The sequence below is a fragment of the Triticum dicoccoides genome, chromosome 4B, assembly GCF_002162155.2.
Source record: "Triticum dicoccoides isolate Atlit2015 ecotype Zavitan chromosome 4B, WEW_v2.0, whole genome shotgun sequence".
Lineage (NCBI taxonomy): Eukaryota > Viridiplantae > Streptophyta > Magnoliopsida > Poales > Poaceae > Triticum > Triticum dicoccoides.
This window is the reverse complement of record NC_041387.1, coordinates 529727601-529739790: the sequence shown is the minus strand read 5'-3', so window position 1 is coordinate 529739790 and position 12190 is coordinate 529727601. Positions and strand designations below refer to the sequence as shown.

At 44.3% G+C, this 12190-nt stretch overlaps 1 protein-coding gene across 2 annotated transcripts in view; it reads right to left on the bottom strand.

Annotated features, from left to right (window-relative positions):
- Nucleotides 1-9165: 9165 nt before the first annotated feature.
- The window catches only part of LOC119291280 (protein RBL-like), a 5736-nt gene continuing 2711 nt past the window's right edge, over nt 9166-12190 (bottom strand). For both annotated transcript variants that reach the window (XM_037570013.1, XM_037570014.1), the window contains exons 3-5: nt 10653-11743; nt 10296-10563; nt 9166-9826 (exon numbers count right to left, since the gene is read on the bottom strand). In XM_037570013.1, the coding sequence (XP_037425910.1) occupies nt 9537-9826; nt 10296-10563; nt 10653-11743 (1649 nt within the window). In that variant the 3' untranslated portion in view covers nt 9166-9536. The remainder of the gene's footprint in view (nt 9827-10295; nt 10564-10652; nt 11744-12190) is intronic.

Genomic DNA, 12190 nt, shown 5'->3' with positions numbered 1-12190 from the left:
GTCTCGTGCCTCCGCAAAATTACCACTGTATAGTACACCTGCATTGACATATACGAAAGACGTGCATCTTTCATGTGCTAAGAGAAAGTGAGGGATACGTGTACTTGATATGGATGACGATCTAGCAATAGAGTTATTTTTCCTTTTTAGAATGATGAGCCCCACACAGTTACACAGGAAGATGATCTAGCAATAGAATTGATGTACTTAAGTTGTATTCGAGCTGCAATAATTTTGATGAACAAATTAATATGGACGACGACAGGTTTTGGCGACATGGTGCTTTGGAATCTCGGCGATGGATGCGACTTGATGGACGGGTGTAGAGCGGTGGCGCTGTTTGGAGTTGCGGTGACGTCGACAGTAGTAAGGCCTGGCAAGATCAATGTGTTGATCCCTCTTGAAAATGGGATGACAGAAGATGGCGGCAATGGGTTCTCGAGCGTGCGCACGCGGTGAGCGGAGGATCAACTAGACCAACTGGTCCTCTCAGCTCGCCGTTGGTCGGCTTCGTGAGGCCACCGGATTAAATGATGTGTGTTGATGCGAGGTCAGGGAATATCATCAAGTTTTTAGGTGTAGCGACAGAGATTGCCAGAAAGGTAGCTTTGGGTTGATCCATGTATTAGTTTTGTCAGGCTTTAGTCAATAATATAACAAAAATAATTGTGTGCATCCTTTGATGCAGAGGCCGAGGGTTTCAAACTCCTCTAAAAAAATTAATTTACCCACGGGCTAGAAATACACTTATCCAACAATCTTTTTAGGGCATCTTTGGATTGTACTATTTTTATAGAAGTCTCGAGGATATCAATTATCTAGGAATGTTTGTATGTAGGTGTCATTTGGTTTGTATGGTTAGTGTAGCCAAAATCCTATGACATGCATTCCTAATTCCCCCAATCTCAACTGGAATCTTAACATGAGCTCAAACACGATTTTATTTTTTCTTTGAGAACTTAAATACACTTATCTCCACCTCTTTTAGTTATATCTCTTCGTTTCTCCAAAATTTCCATGTTTAGTTATTGTGCATGCCGAGAGAAACAATTTCCAATTTTTTCTATGTTTCGTGATCCTACAGCACAGTTTGTGACATCTCAATATTATTTTTTTATTCCCACATTTTCTAGTTCCTGCAATTTAAAGAAGCCCTAGTGTGTACAGTGTCATGAGGGCAGCCCTCCACTCCTCTTTGATACTAGAAGTATATTGTTTTGAGTTGACAAAAAAAACAATACCAAGAGAAGCATATTGTTTTTAAGCTAGAGATAACGAGGAAGAGAATGGAAAAGGTTTTAAACCTAGTGAAATTTGTTTTGTGTTTCAAGTATCTCTTGCTCACATTGTATTCATATATGATATATGCCCCATATGAAGGTCGGATCAATCAATCAATCAAAATATTTTAAGGCTTCCATCATTCTTCACATTCACTTCCAACTTCTAGTGTGCACTACTAGCATGAATTCTAATGAAACATTTATCCAAGAGAGACGTGCATATTTCAACTTCAAACTCTTGCCCTAACTATGAAACCGGCTAAGAATAAACCCCAAACTCTTAAAACCGGCCAATGCATGACCGAAGAGTCCTTTTCGGCCCAGCTACGGATCTCTTCGGCCAATGCGTGACCGAAGAGTCCTTTTCGGCCCAGCTACGGATCTCTTCGGCCAATGCATGACCGAAGAGTCCCTTTCGGCCAACTACCGACCTAAAACACCCTCTTCGACTCACACGAGGCCGACGGGGTCATAGTTTTGAATTTTATTTTAGATAAGGTGCTATAGTTTCCGAATTTGCTATTAAAAACGTGATAGTTTTGAAAAACAAATCGCAAACCACATCATCACAAATTTTATCAAAATTCAAAGTTTCCTGAAAAATTCAAGAAAACAATTTTAATAATTCTATGGAACTTTCAGATTTCTCTAAAATAAGGAAAATTACCATCAAATTTTCTTTTTGCCAAATTTTGTCGAAAATTCAACTTTCCAGAAAAATTAAAACTTTCTGTAAAATCAAGAAAAAAAACTAAATATTCTGGGAATTTTTAAGATTTTTAAAGAAAACTACCGCTGAATTTCATTTTTTGTCCAAAATTTGTCAAACATTCTAAATTCTCAGAAAATTTGTCAAACTTTCTGTAGAAATTTATTAAACTTCTGTAGAATGCTTAGTATTTTTTTCTTGATTTTAAAGAAACTTTGCCATATTTTTGGAATTTTTGTATAAAAAATAACAAAATTGGGCAAAAAGGAATTTTATGGAAAAAAAGTGAAACTTCCCAGAATTGTTAGTATTGTTTTCTTGATTTTACAGATTTTTTTGGAAACTTTGAATTTTTGACAAAATTTGGCAAAATAAGGAGCGAAAATAGAAATTTGACGGTATTGAAACTTTCCCAGAATGATTTAAAAGAATTCTAGATTTTTTCTGAATTTTTTTTATTTTTTGCAAAGTTTGGCTGATGTGGCTTGTTGACTAGATGGTCAACGGGTCAAACCCGCCTAACAGGGTCAAAACTAGGGTCTAGGGAGGGGAGGGTTGGATGCTGGTTGGTTTTAAGAGTTCAGAGTTGCTTCTTAGCTCGTTTCATAATTCAGGGTTGTTAGACTAGGGCAAGAGTTTGAGGTTGAAATATGAATTTCTCTCTTTATCCAACGGTGATAGAGAGAGGAGTCATGGGTCTTCAGAGCTGATAGGAAGAAAAACCTGCAGTTGTTGCAAAAACTGAAACCAAACTAAACTTGTTACAAACTTAAAACATTTACAATCATGTCCGAATTTCAGGATAGGTTTTTATCTCTTCAGATTTGTTGACACCATTGTTTTTTTTTTTTTTTGAAACATGTTGACACCATTGTTGTTATTGTACTGCTACGGTCCAACAAGTAAACCCTTGGCCAACCGCCTTTTTTAGGGACTCTTGTCCAACAACTTAACTTGTCTTACTCAAGCCTCGCTGCTGTTAACATCTGGCACTAACCTTTTTACCCTGCTCAATGTTCAAAAAGGATTAGCTACCTCGTACTGAAGTGTATCTGCAGGTGTCAAACTATGAACTCAGAGTACTAATTCAGGTTCGCAGTCTGCAATATATTAACCTTGAACATCAGTAACAACAGGATCTGAAAAGTTCATCCAGTCCGGCTGCTGAACATAAAGAATAGTTCCATCACCCTGAAAAGAAGTTAACAAGAGCATAAAAAATCCAGCGCTAATTGACTGACTGATTGTGCATCTGCATCATGTCCCCCACTTCTACAAAACCCTACTCTCTCACTCCTTCTCTTCCTTCCACCCTTGCACAAGCGCAAGAAACAGACCAAACTACCAAGGCAAGATCACCACATCCAAATGGAGGTAATCACCAGAAGCGTGCAATCCAACACCAGCAAGAGCAAGTCCAAAGCCATGGCCAAGATCGTGGAGGAGGAGGAGGAGCAGGAGGAGGACGACGAGGCCGAAGACCCCGGCCTAAGCTGTGGCTGCTTCTTCTGCGCCATCAAGCAGCCGGACGCGCGACTCCGCCGCGCCAGCGTCGCCGCGTTCTTCCGGGAGCTGCCTTACAGCGGACACGACGACGGCGGGGCGGTCGCCGCCGTGTGGCGCGCGGCCATGGACGCGCCTGACGACCCGGAGCTCCCGTCGCTCGGCGCCATCCGGTGCATGTCCCTCCTCCTCGCACGCGCGCTCGCCGACGCGGCGTGGTGCCGCCGCGGCCAGAACGCGCGCGTGCCGTACTACGCCGCCCACGTCGTCGGCTCCTACACCATCCGCTCCTCCGCGCACGCCGAGCTGGCCGTGGCCGCCGGCGCCGTGCGCCCCTTGCTGGCCCTCCTCGGCGGCGCCATGACGTGGGTCGAGCAGCGCGCCGCCGCGCGTGCTCTGGGCCACCTCGCCAGCTACGACGCCACGTTCCCCGCCGTCGCGCGGTGTGCCGACGAGGCGGTGCCGCTCGCCGTTCGCGCCGCGTCCACGTGCATCGGCGACGTGTACGCGAACTACGTCGCGCTGGCGCCGAGCAAGCGTCCTAAGTACCAGCGCGACCTCTTGACGCGCGGGCTCGCCGGTGGCGGCATCGACGCAGCCGAGGACCGGAAGGCCGAGGAATGGGCGAGCCAGCTCCAGTGCTGGTCGCTCTACTTCCTGAGCTGCCTCGCCTCTAGAGACCCGTCATCTCATGCCACAATATGCCAGGATCCCGGCTTCTTACGCGAGCTGTGCCGGATGTGGGGCGGGCTGGCCAACGGCGATTCTCCCGCCGGCGTCGGGCTGCTTCGCCTTCTCTGCCGAAGTGCCGTCGGCCGCAGCGCCATCGCTGCGTGCCCCAACGCGCTCTCCGGCCTCTCCGACCTCGCGCGGTCGTCCGATGACTGGCAGTACATGGCCATCGACTGCCTGCTCCTCCTTCTCGACGACCCTGAAACTTGGCACGCCGTTGCTGATGCCACAGCGCCGTGCCTCGTGGACCTGGCCGAGCTCCGTCGTCTTGGTCCAAGGCGACGGCTCGGCGATGCCATAACAAGCGCGCTGCTTGTTAACGATGACGACGACGGCCATGCACGTGTCCGTGCGCTAGGCACAGAAGCAAAGGAAGCAGTTGCTAGCTTGCGCGAGGTAAAGATCGAGAGGAAGGAGAGGGAAGAAGCAATGTCTCGGGATGAGCTGCTCGAGAGAAAGCTTCTGGCCAAGGAGAAGAAGAGACGAGGCAACGACATGTTCTGGCACGGCGAAGTGGACAAGGCCATCGAGCTCTACACGGAGGCGCTGGAGCTGTGCCCGCTGAGCGGGAGGCGGGATCGGCTGGTGCTGCACAGCAACCGCGCGCAGTGCTGGCTCGCGCGGCGGGAGGCTGACGCGGCGGCGAGCGACGCGACTCGCGCGCTCTCGCTGGCGCGGCCAGCGAACGCGCACGCCAGAAGCCTGTGGCGGCGCGCGCAGGCGTACGACATGAAGGGCGGCATGGCGAGGGAGAGCCTCCTGGACTGCTTGGCCTTCGCCGGCGCGTGGATCGACCGCCGCAAGCAAGGCGGGCAGCCGACGGCTGCGCGCGGCGCGAACCAGCAGAAGCTGCCATACTGCGTAGCGAGGATGATCGGTAAGCACATGAGCGTGACGGGGCTCTTCGCCGGCGTGTCGGCAGGTGGTGGCAAGGTAGGAAGGGATGATCGCATGCCAAGATGCAGCGACGCCGACGATGATGGCGACCACGAGGAAGATGACGATTGTGATCATGATGGAAGCGAGGAGGAATTCTACGACACTGAACTGAGGTTTTGTAGATCATCAGGTTAGTGTGTCACGTACTCACTTTACGCGTGCCAATTATAATGATAATAATCTTGTCAACCAAAGCAGGTAGCGGTTTACCGATCATGGCAGAAGAGACTTGGAGCAGCAGATTGGCCCCAAGGAAGAAGAAGATGTGAAGTGTAAACAGCCTTGTTATCTCATGATCGTCGATTATCCATTCTAAGCTACTTAGAGTTTAATTTCCGGTCATTAGCTGGCTAGCTAGAGCTAGAGTGGTTGCTGAATTGGATGTATATTTTGATGTGAAGAGTCACTTGTAATCTGGACTTTGCATTCTATGTACATGATCAACTTCTACATGACTTAGCAAGAGAATGAGCTGCCGCATTAAATAGCAGTGTTCATTGGTTACTTCCACAAAGTTGAGTACAATCAAATAGCAGTGTTCAAAAACAACCTTTATCATCCTGAGCATGCGTGACGAGCCTTAGAACTCCTCAAAATAAAAAAGATGAACAAGAGCTTGCTATTTACTGCCAAAAATGTTGGACATGGTACCATCAACCATGAGAGTACAGATACAAATCACTAAAAATCAAAAATCTTCATTTTGGTTTGACAACCATTTGGTATGTGATTAGAAGGTAATATTTCTATAGTACTCCCTCTGTTCCTAAATATTTATCTTTTTATATATTTCAAAATGGACTACCACATACGGATGTATATAGACATATTTTAGATTGTAGATTCACTCATTTTGCTCCGTATGTAGTCACTTGTTGAAATCTCTAGAAAGACAAATATTTAGGAACAGAGGGAGTATATCATTATCATCCGTTATATTTATATATGTACCGGGCCTTCATCTCGGCAGTGGTATTTATTTGCATCATACTTGCTCTCATAAAAAAAATTGGCGTTGGCATCTCCTCATTGTTGATGTGTTGTAGCGGTAGAACACATCATGGACACATAAAGTCTAGTAAACAATTCATATGAGAAGATAACAAACATAAGGTTTTGATCTACTCTCTCCATTCCAAAAATTGAAATTCTAGGATTTTCCTAAGTCAAACTTTTTTCAAGTTTGATCAAGTTTACAGAAAAAACCGCAAAGATTTATGATATGAAATATATATAGGTAAATTTGGTTTTGTAGATGTTGATATATTTCATATAGACTTGATCAAACTTAACAAAGTTTGACTTGAGACAATCTTGAACTTCAGTTATTTTAAAATGGAGGGAGTAGTAATTAAAATAACATAACTAAATATATCTAACATGTCACAAAAAATCAACAGGCCACAATGAAAACTAGAGAAGAGGAGGAGAGGAATAAAAAGGGGTGAGGCACGAGGGTAGGGTTTTATGGGAGCTACATGTGGTTGAAAGTTGTTTTTAAATAGTACCTAATTACATATTCGCCTCATTTTCGGCATTATTATTGGGAGAAACTCCATGACATTCATGTCCCACACATTCTCTTCCAATTGGGGTCTTCAGCTCAGAAACAATGGGAGGACAGGCAAGATTCTTGTGAGTGTGTGCCTGTCTGTCATCTTAGTGTTTGCAAGCATGTACCTTAGTATGTATTCCAATGCGGGTGTACTTTTTTGTTGTTGAATTAACATAAGCCCCTATGGTTGATATTCACATGTAATAATACCGGTAATTGCTCTCCAATGATGCCTTTATTTTAGAAAATTTAAACAGTTCGTTTACCAGTTAATCTTGATCACATACGAGGTATTGAGAACTCAAAATTGTACTCGTCTATTCCAAAGATAAACTATTTACCGGGGCTTTCGAGAACAATTATTTAGTCCCCTGAAAATTCTTATAAAACCCACTCATTCCAATTGAGCAGTTGTAATTTCGTAACATTTTTACAGCTCGCCTTTGTACCAATGGATAGTTATGCAAAATGTTGATTGTATTAACATTTGTGTACACAAATTTTATTGGCCCTGATTGACTTGAGACTATATTTTGCGGGGGAGGCTTGAGTCCAGGGGCGATGATTTGGAACTCACAATAATACATTCTGATGGTGAGTTATCTGGAACTACTAGAACACTTCACTTGCGGATTCCGACATAATTCAAATGTCCAACTGTTGCAACTTCTGAAAGAAATGACTATTCCTTTCTGGGATAGAACAACTCGATTATGTGTGCTACTACTTTTGAAAGGGCAAACAAACTGTAGTAAACCCAAAAAACTGTTAACCCGATATTTGAAGTTTCTCTTCCATGACGAGGCTTTGGTCACAAAGAAAAAGAAAATAAAAGAAAACGATAGCATGTGCACAGCAAAATGTTCGGTATGAAACTAGAACCCTCGCCCAGTCAAGCTATAATCCTCGTCACTAGCTGGCTAGCTCGTCGTATGCGGTAGGTCTGTCCATACATGCAATGCAATTATGCATCGCGTCGTGTCGTTAGTTAGTTAAGCACATGAGCAAGTGTGCTGTAAAGGTCCATGCTTGCATCATTTTCTCAAAAAAAAACTTAGATCTATTATACATGAGTAAAGGTTTATTAGAAGTACAAAGCATCTGAAATGTAATAACAATTACATCGAGGTCTTTGGACCACCGAAAACTAATGCGGCCGATGGAACGAACCGCCAAGGCGCTGCTGTTGTCGCTCCCATGGCAGAACCGGTCTGGCCTTGTCAATGATAGTCGGAAAGTCTTCGTGCACGTGCCCCGAAGGGACAGTGCGCTGGCCGCAATCGCCGTTGTTAAACCTTTGAACCGGTACGAAGAGAAACATAACCTAGCCGCCCCGAGGAACTAGCAGGTATCTACACAAGATCTCTGTTTAATCCGTCCGATGAATTTTAGGAGGACTGGAGCCCGGAAGATTGACTCGATGAAGAAGCATCATCATCCGTCCAAGCGCCGCCCCTGCTTGCACTAGAAATCCTAACCTATGTGGAGTCGAGAACAGCAGGAATCCCCTTCTCGCCACCTATCGCCGAAGCTTGCAGATGGCAGGGAAGGAAGACTTTGCCCTAGTCGCTTTGCGAGAGAGGAAAGAAGGACCGTGTCTACTTGCACACCATCTAGGATTCTAGGGAGTATATATATATACTAATTTTACAGTACATAAACCGGCGCCAGATGCATGATTAGCAAGCAAGCGGGAGCCAAGTGGCGAGCATGGTCCTGAAACAATCCACCTAAGAAATGAATATGCAGCGATCGTACACGCAATTAGCACGTATCCACGCTAACCCGGCTTGATTAGCTAGCTAGTTAGGTTAGATACAGTGATCCCTTTGGGTATGTTATAGTCAGATGGTACTAACAATAATTTGCTAAAAGTGGTCATGCCTGCATTATTAAACTGGCATCCGGTGCACTTTGGGCGCGCACATGATGACCAAATTCTGTCTACGGCCCGCTTTCCGGTTGTAGAAGGGCTCAAAGGGCAACCCCAACCTGGGAGTCAATCAGAGTTTCAAATATCAAACTAAAAAGGACTACTACTACTTTGATTAGTGTACTACAGTACATAATACTTTTTATACTGTTATATATACATAATATTAGTACAGATTTGGATGTGCCAATTATTCATCAGCTGGGCACCCTCCTCCCTTTCTCTTTTATGTTTATTATCACGCTTTACTAATTTGTTTTGTAGTACAGTCCTACTGGCACATTTGCCACTTTCCATCAGTGCCCTGGTTTGCATTGCACGCAGATCTTCATCTTTAGCAACAAAGATAATACGACTTGATGATATGACCGCAACTGGACAAAGATTCTATATACGGACCGCCCCATGATTAGTACTACTAATACCCTTTTGACAGCATCCAGTAGTACAATCGACGGCACAATCATGGATGCAATTGGCAACGGCACTCCCACACAATCTCACACCTGTAAAGTCAATTGATACATGATACTGCAATTATAGGTCATGGCATAACCCATGGGCCCAACCTAACGACATCAATTGAGACTGAACTACAATGATCTACAGGCATAAAGGAATTAAGCTTAACCATGGTCCATACTGATCAGGTTTCTTCACCTCAAGACCAATGCGAAGACAGCAGACTTCAGACTACACACAACACATATGCAAACGATGTTTATCATGTCTCGGCATAACCACGACGCATACTTTCTTTCTACGGGAACACTAACTAACATAGGTGATAGCCCTATCTCTACGCCCTCACCGTTGTTTTCGGTCTGGGCAGCATGAAATTAAAATACGAGCCATCAGCGTCAAATCGTACGAGCTGCTTGCTTACATCTCGTCGTCCTCGGTCGCTTCGTCGTCGATGTCGGCAGCCGAGCTGTTCCCGTTGACAGGTTCCGCCACCTGCTGCTTGATCTTGGCCGAGCTGTTGCCGTTGACAGGTTCCACCACCGGCTTGCTCTTGGGCTTCGACGGCTTGCCGTTGGACGACATCTTAATGGGTGGTTTCTTCACCTTTTCAGCCTGCTGCATCTCCAGCCCCTTGGCTGATAGCCTCCTCTTCCGCTTTGCGTTTGCCGCTTCCGCTGATGGCTCTTCGGCCATGGAATTGTCAACAACTGACAGGGAAACAAAACCAAGAATGCACTTCATTTTGGGAAGGATGATAACAGTTAACCACAAATACATTAAGCAAACAACGAAAGGTTCAGGTTTTCCAGATTCTATTCCTGGCTACGATTATATCATCATTCATCAATACAGGTTCAACATTATCTAGTCTGTATATATGATAATATAGATCTTATTTTCCCAGAGTGTGTGTGTATAACTCCATGTTTACATCACACCTATACACCAAAATCGAGTGCGCTGCTGCAACTTTGTTTTAAAGTAAAATGAAGACCAACTTATGTTACCATCATCTCATCAAGATGAGTGCACGATTATTTGAGATATTCTGCAGGTTTTTGTGTTTGATGGGAAACAAAACAACACTGCTGGCAGATTTCAACTGAAAAACAAATCATAACTTGCACAAAATGAGACACTATTGAAATGAGAAATTACAATAGTCTACAGCTTTACCTTCCAATGGACTAGATGCAGGAGGAATGGCTAGACCATTCTGCACAGCATCCATTGACGATGGGGGAGAACCAGAATGATTGCTGTCCTCCAATTTTGATGAGCTTACTAGGCACTTGTCTGGCTGCTCATCAGGAGCATCCGGGCAAGGAATAGCAGGCAAGTAGATGATCTCGTCTGCGGAGTCATCAAAATCACTGAATGATGAGTTCTTCTCACATGTTTCAACATCAATCTCTGCATCCTGATCTATCATCAGTTCTTCAACCTGCAGCATAGAAGATTTGGGTTAAGCCATATGTGTGTATGCTTTCATTTACAAACACTGAGAAAAACAAGAAAAGAATCGCCACTCACCCTTTCTGCATATGCATTTATGTCGAACTCATCCTCTCGTTCAACATATTCCTCGTTTTCTTCTAGTTCTATAAAATCAGGAGCAAACGCACTCCAATTCTCTACATGTTCCTTTGCCCAAATGTATGTTAAGCCTGCCACAGACACTGAAGCAATTGTAGGATCAAATGGATGCCAAGCGAGATCAATGAGAGCTTCCTTTGGACCTTCAAGGATCTTTATAAGACGCCCTGCTCGGTCCCATATGTGCAATCTGTGCTCTCCTTTGCTTGCAGAAGCACCAACAATCCACTCAGCATCACCACTGAAGCATGGTGCCTTCCACTGTACCTTTGCAATGGCATCTGAGACTTCGCAAGAAAGAACTAAGCAGCGTGCACCATTTGCTTTTAGCTTCTCATACTTGCTTTCATAGTCATTATTGTTGTTGGTGATTATTTTTTCAATCTCCTTCCCAGAACCATTAATGGGCAGAATATTCTCATAGACTCTAATGACACGATCATTAGAGTTCGTTAGCAGATATTGGCCATCTCTGCTGAAAACAATGTCCTTAACAACTGTTCCACCTGGGATGGGAATTAACCCAAGTACTTGGATGCCTTTTGAATCTACAATTAATATCTCTCCCTTGGAATTGCCCACATATATCAGCTCTCCATTCTTATCAAACGTTGCAGCAGTTGGTGTAAAAGGAGGAGAACCATCCGAAAATTTACGTGAATTAGGTAAAGGGACATTACCACTGTCAGATGCAGAAACTGGAAGGACTATGGTACTTCCAGTATTCAAATCAACAAGAATAGGTGCAGAAGAGAGAGGACATGCTAAGCATACAGATGGGATGGATGAACCAGGATGAAGACGGGCATGCAATGGAGTCTGCTGAAGAGTTATGCGGGCAATCTTTTCCCCAGTTACCACATTCCAAAGTGTCAGCGACTTATCAGTAGCAGAGGCAAGCAAACGGTGACCATATTTAGACCAGCTGACACTGGTTATAGGTGCAGTACAATCTTTATCACGAAATTCTCTTGCAAGTCCCCTTGTTTCAAAGTCCCAGATAACACAGCTCCCATTTGCACATCCAGCTGAAAAGTTTCAACAGAAGTCTTGAGCATTGGAAGCAATTTAATGGTAAGATTCAGGGTACATACAGAAATAGGAATGCACCAAATGCAATTTCACAGGTAAAAAAACATCTGCAACAATTAAAAAAATTCTATTGCAGATATAATATTTCTCACCGGAACGATTCACAAATTTTCAGGCATCGTTTTCTATGAAAAGACAAAAGAATGTGCCAACTCCATACTCCCTCCATCCAGATTTTAGGGCCAACTTTCAAATCTCTCATATCAAGGCTGTAGCGGAAAGTTGAAATAATATTTGGAATTCAGTTTCGGCCAACAAGTGCACATAATTTTCCTCTATTAGTTGTGTCCATTAATTGTGTTTCACCGCTCAGCTCCCCGCTAAATTGTGGAGCTTTGCAACACCTATGGAATTAGCTTACAGGAACGACGTGGTGCCATTCG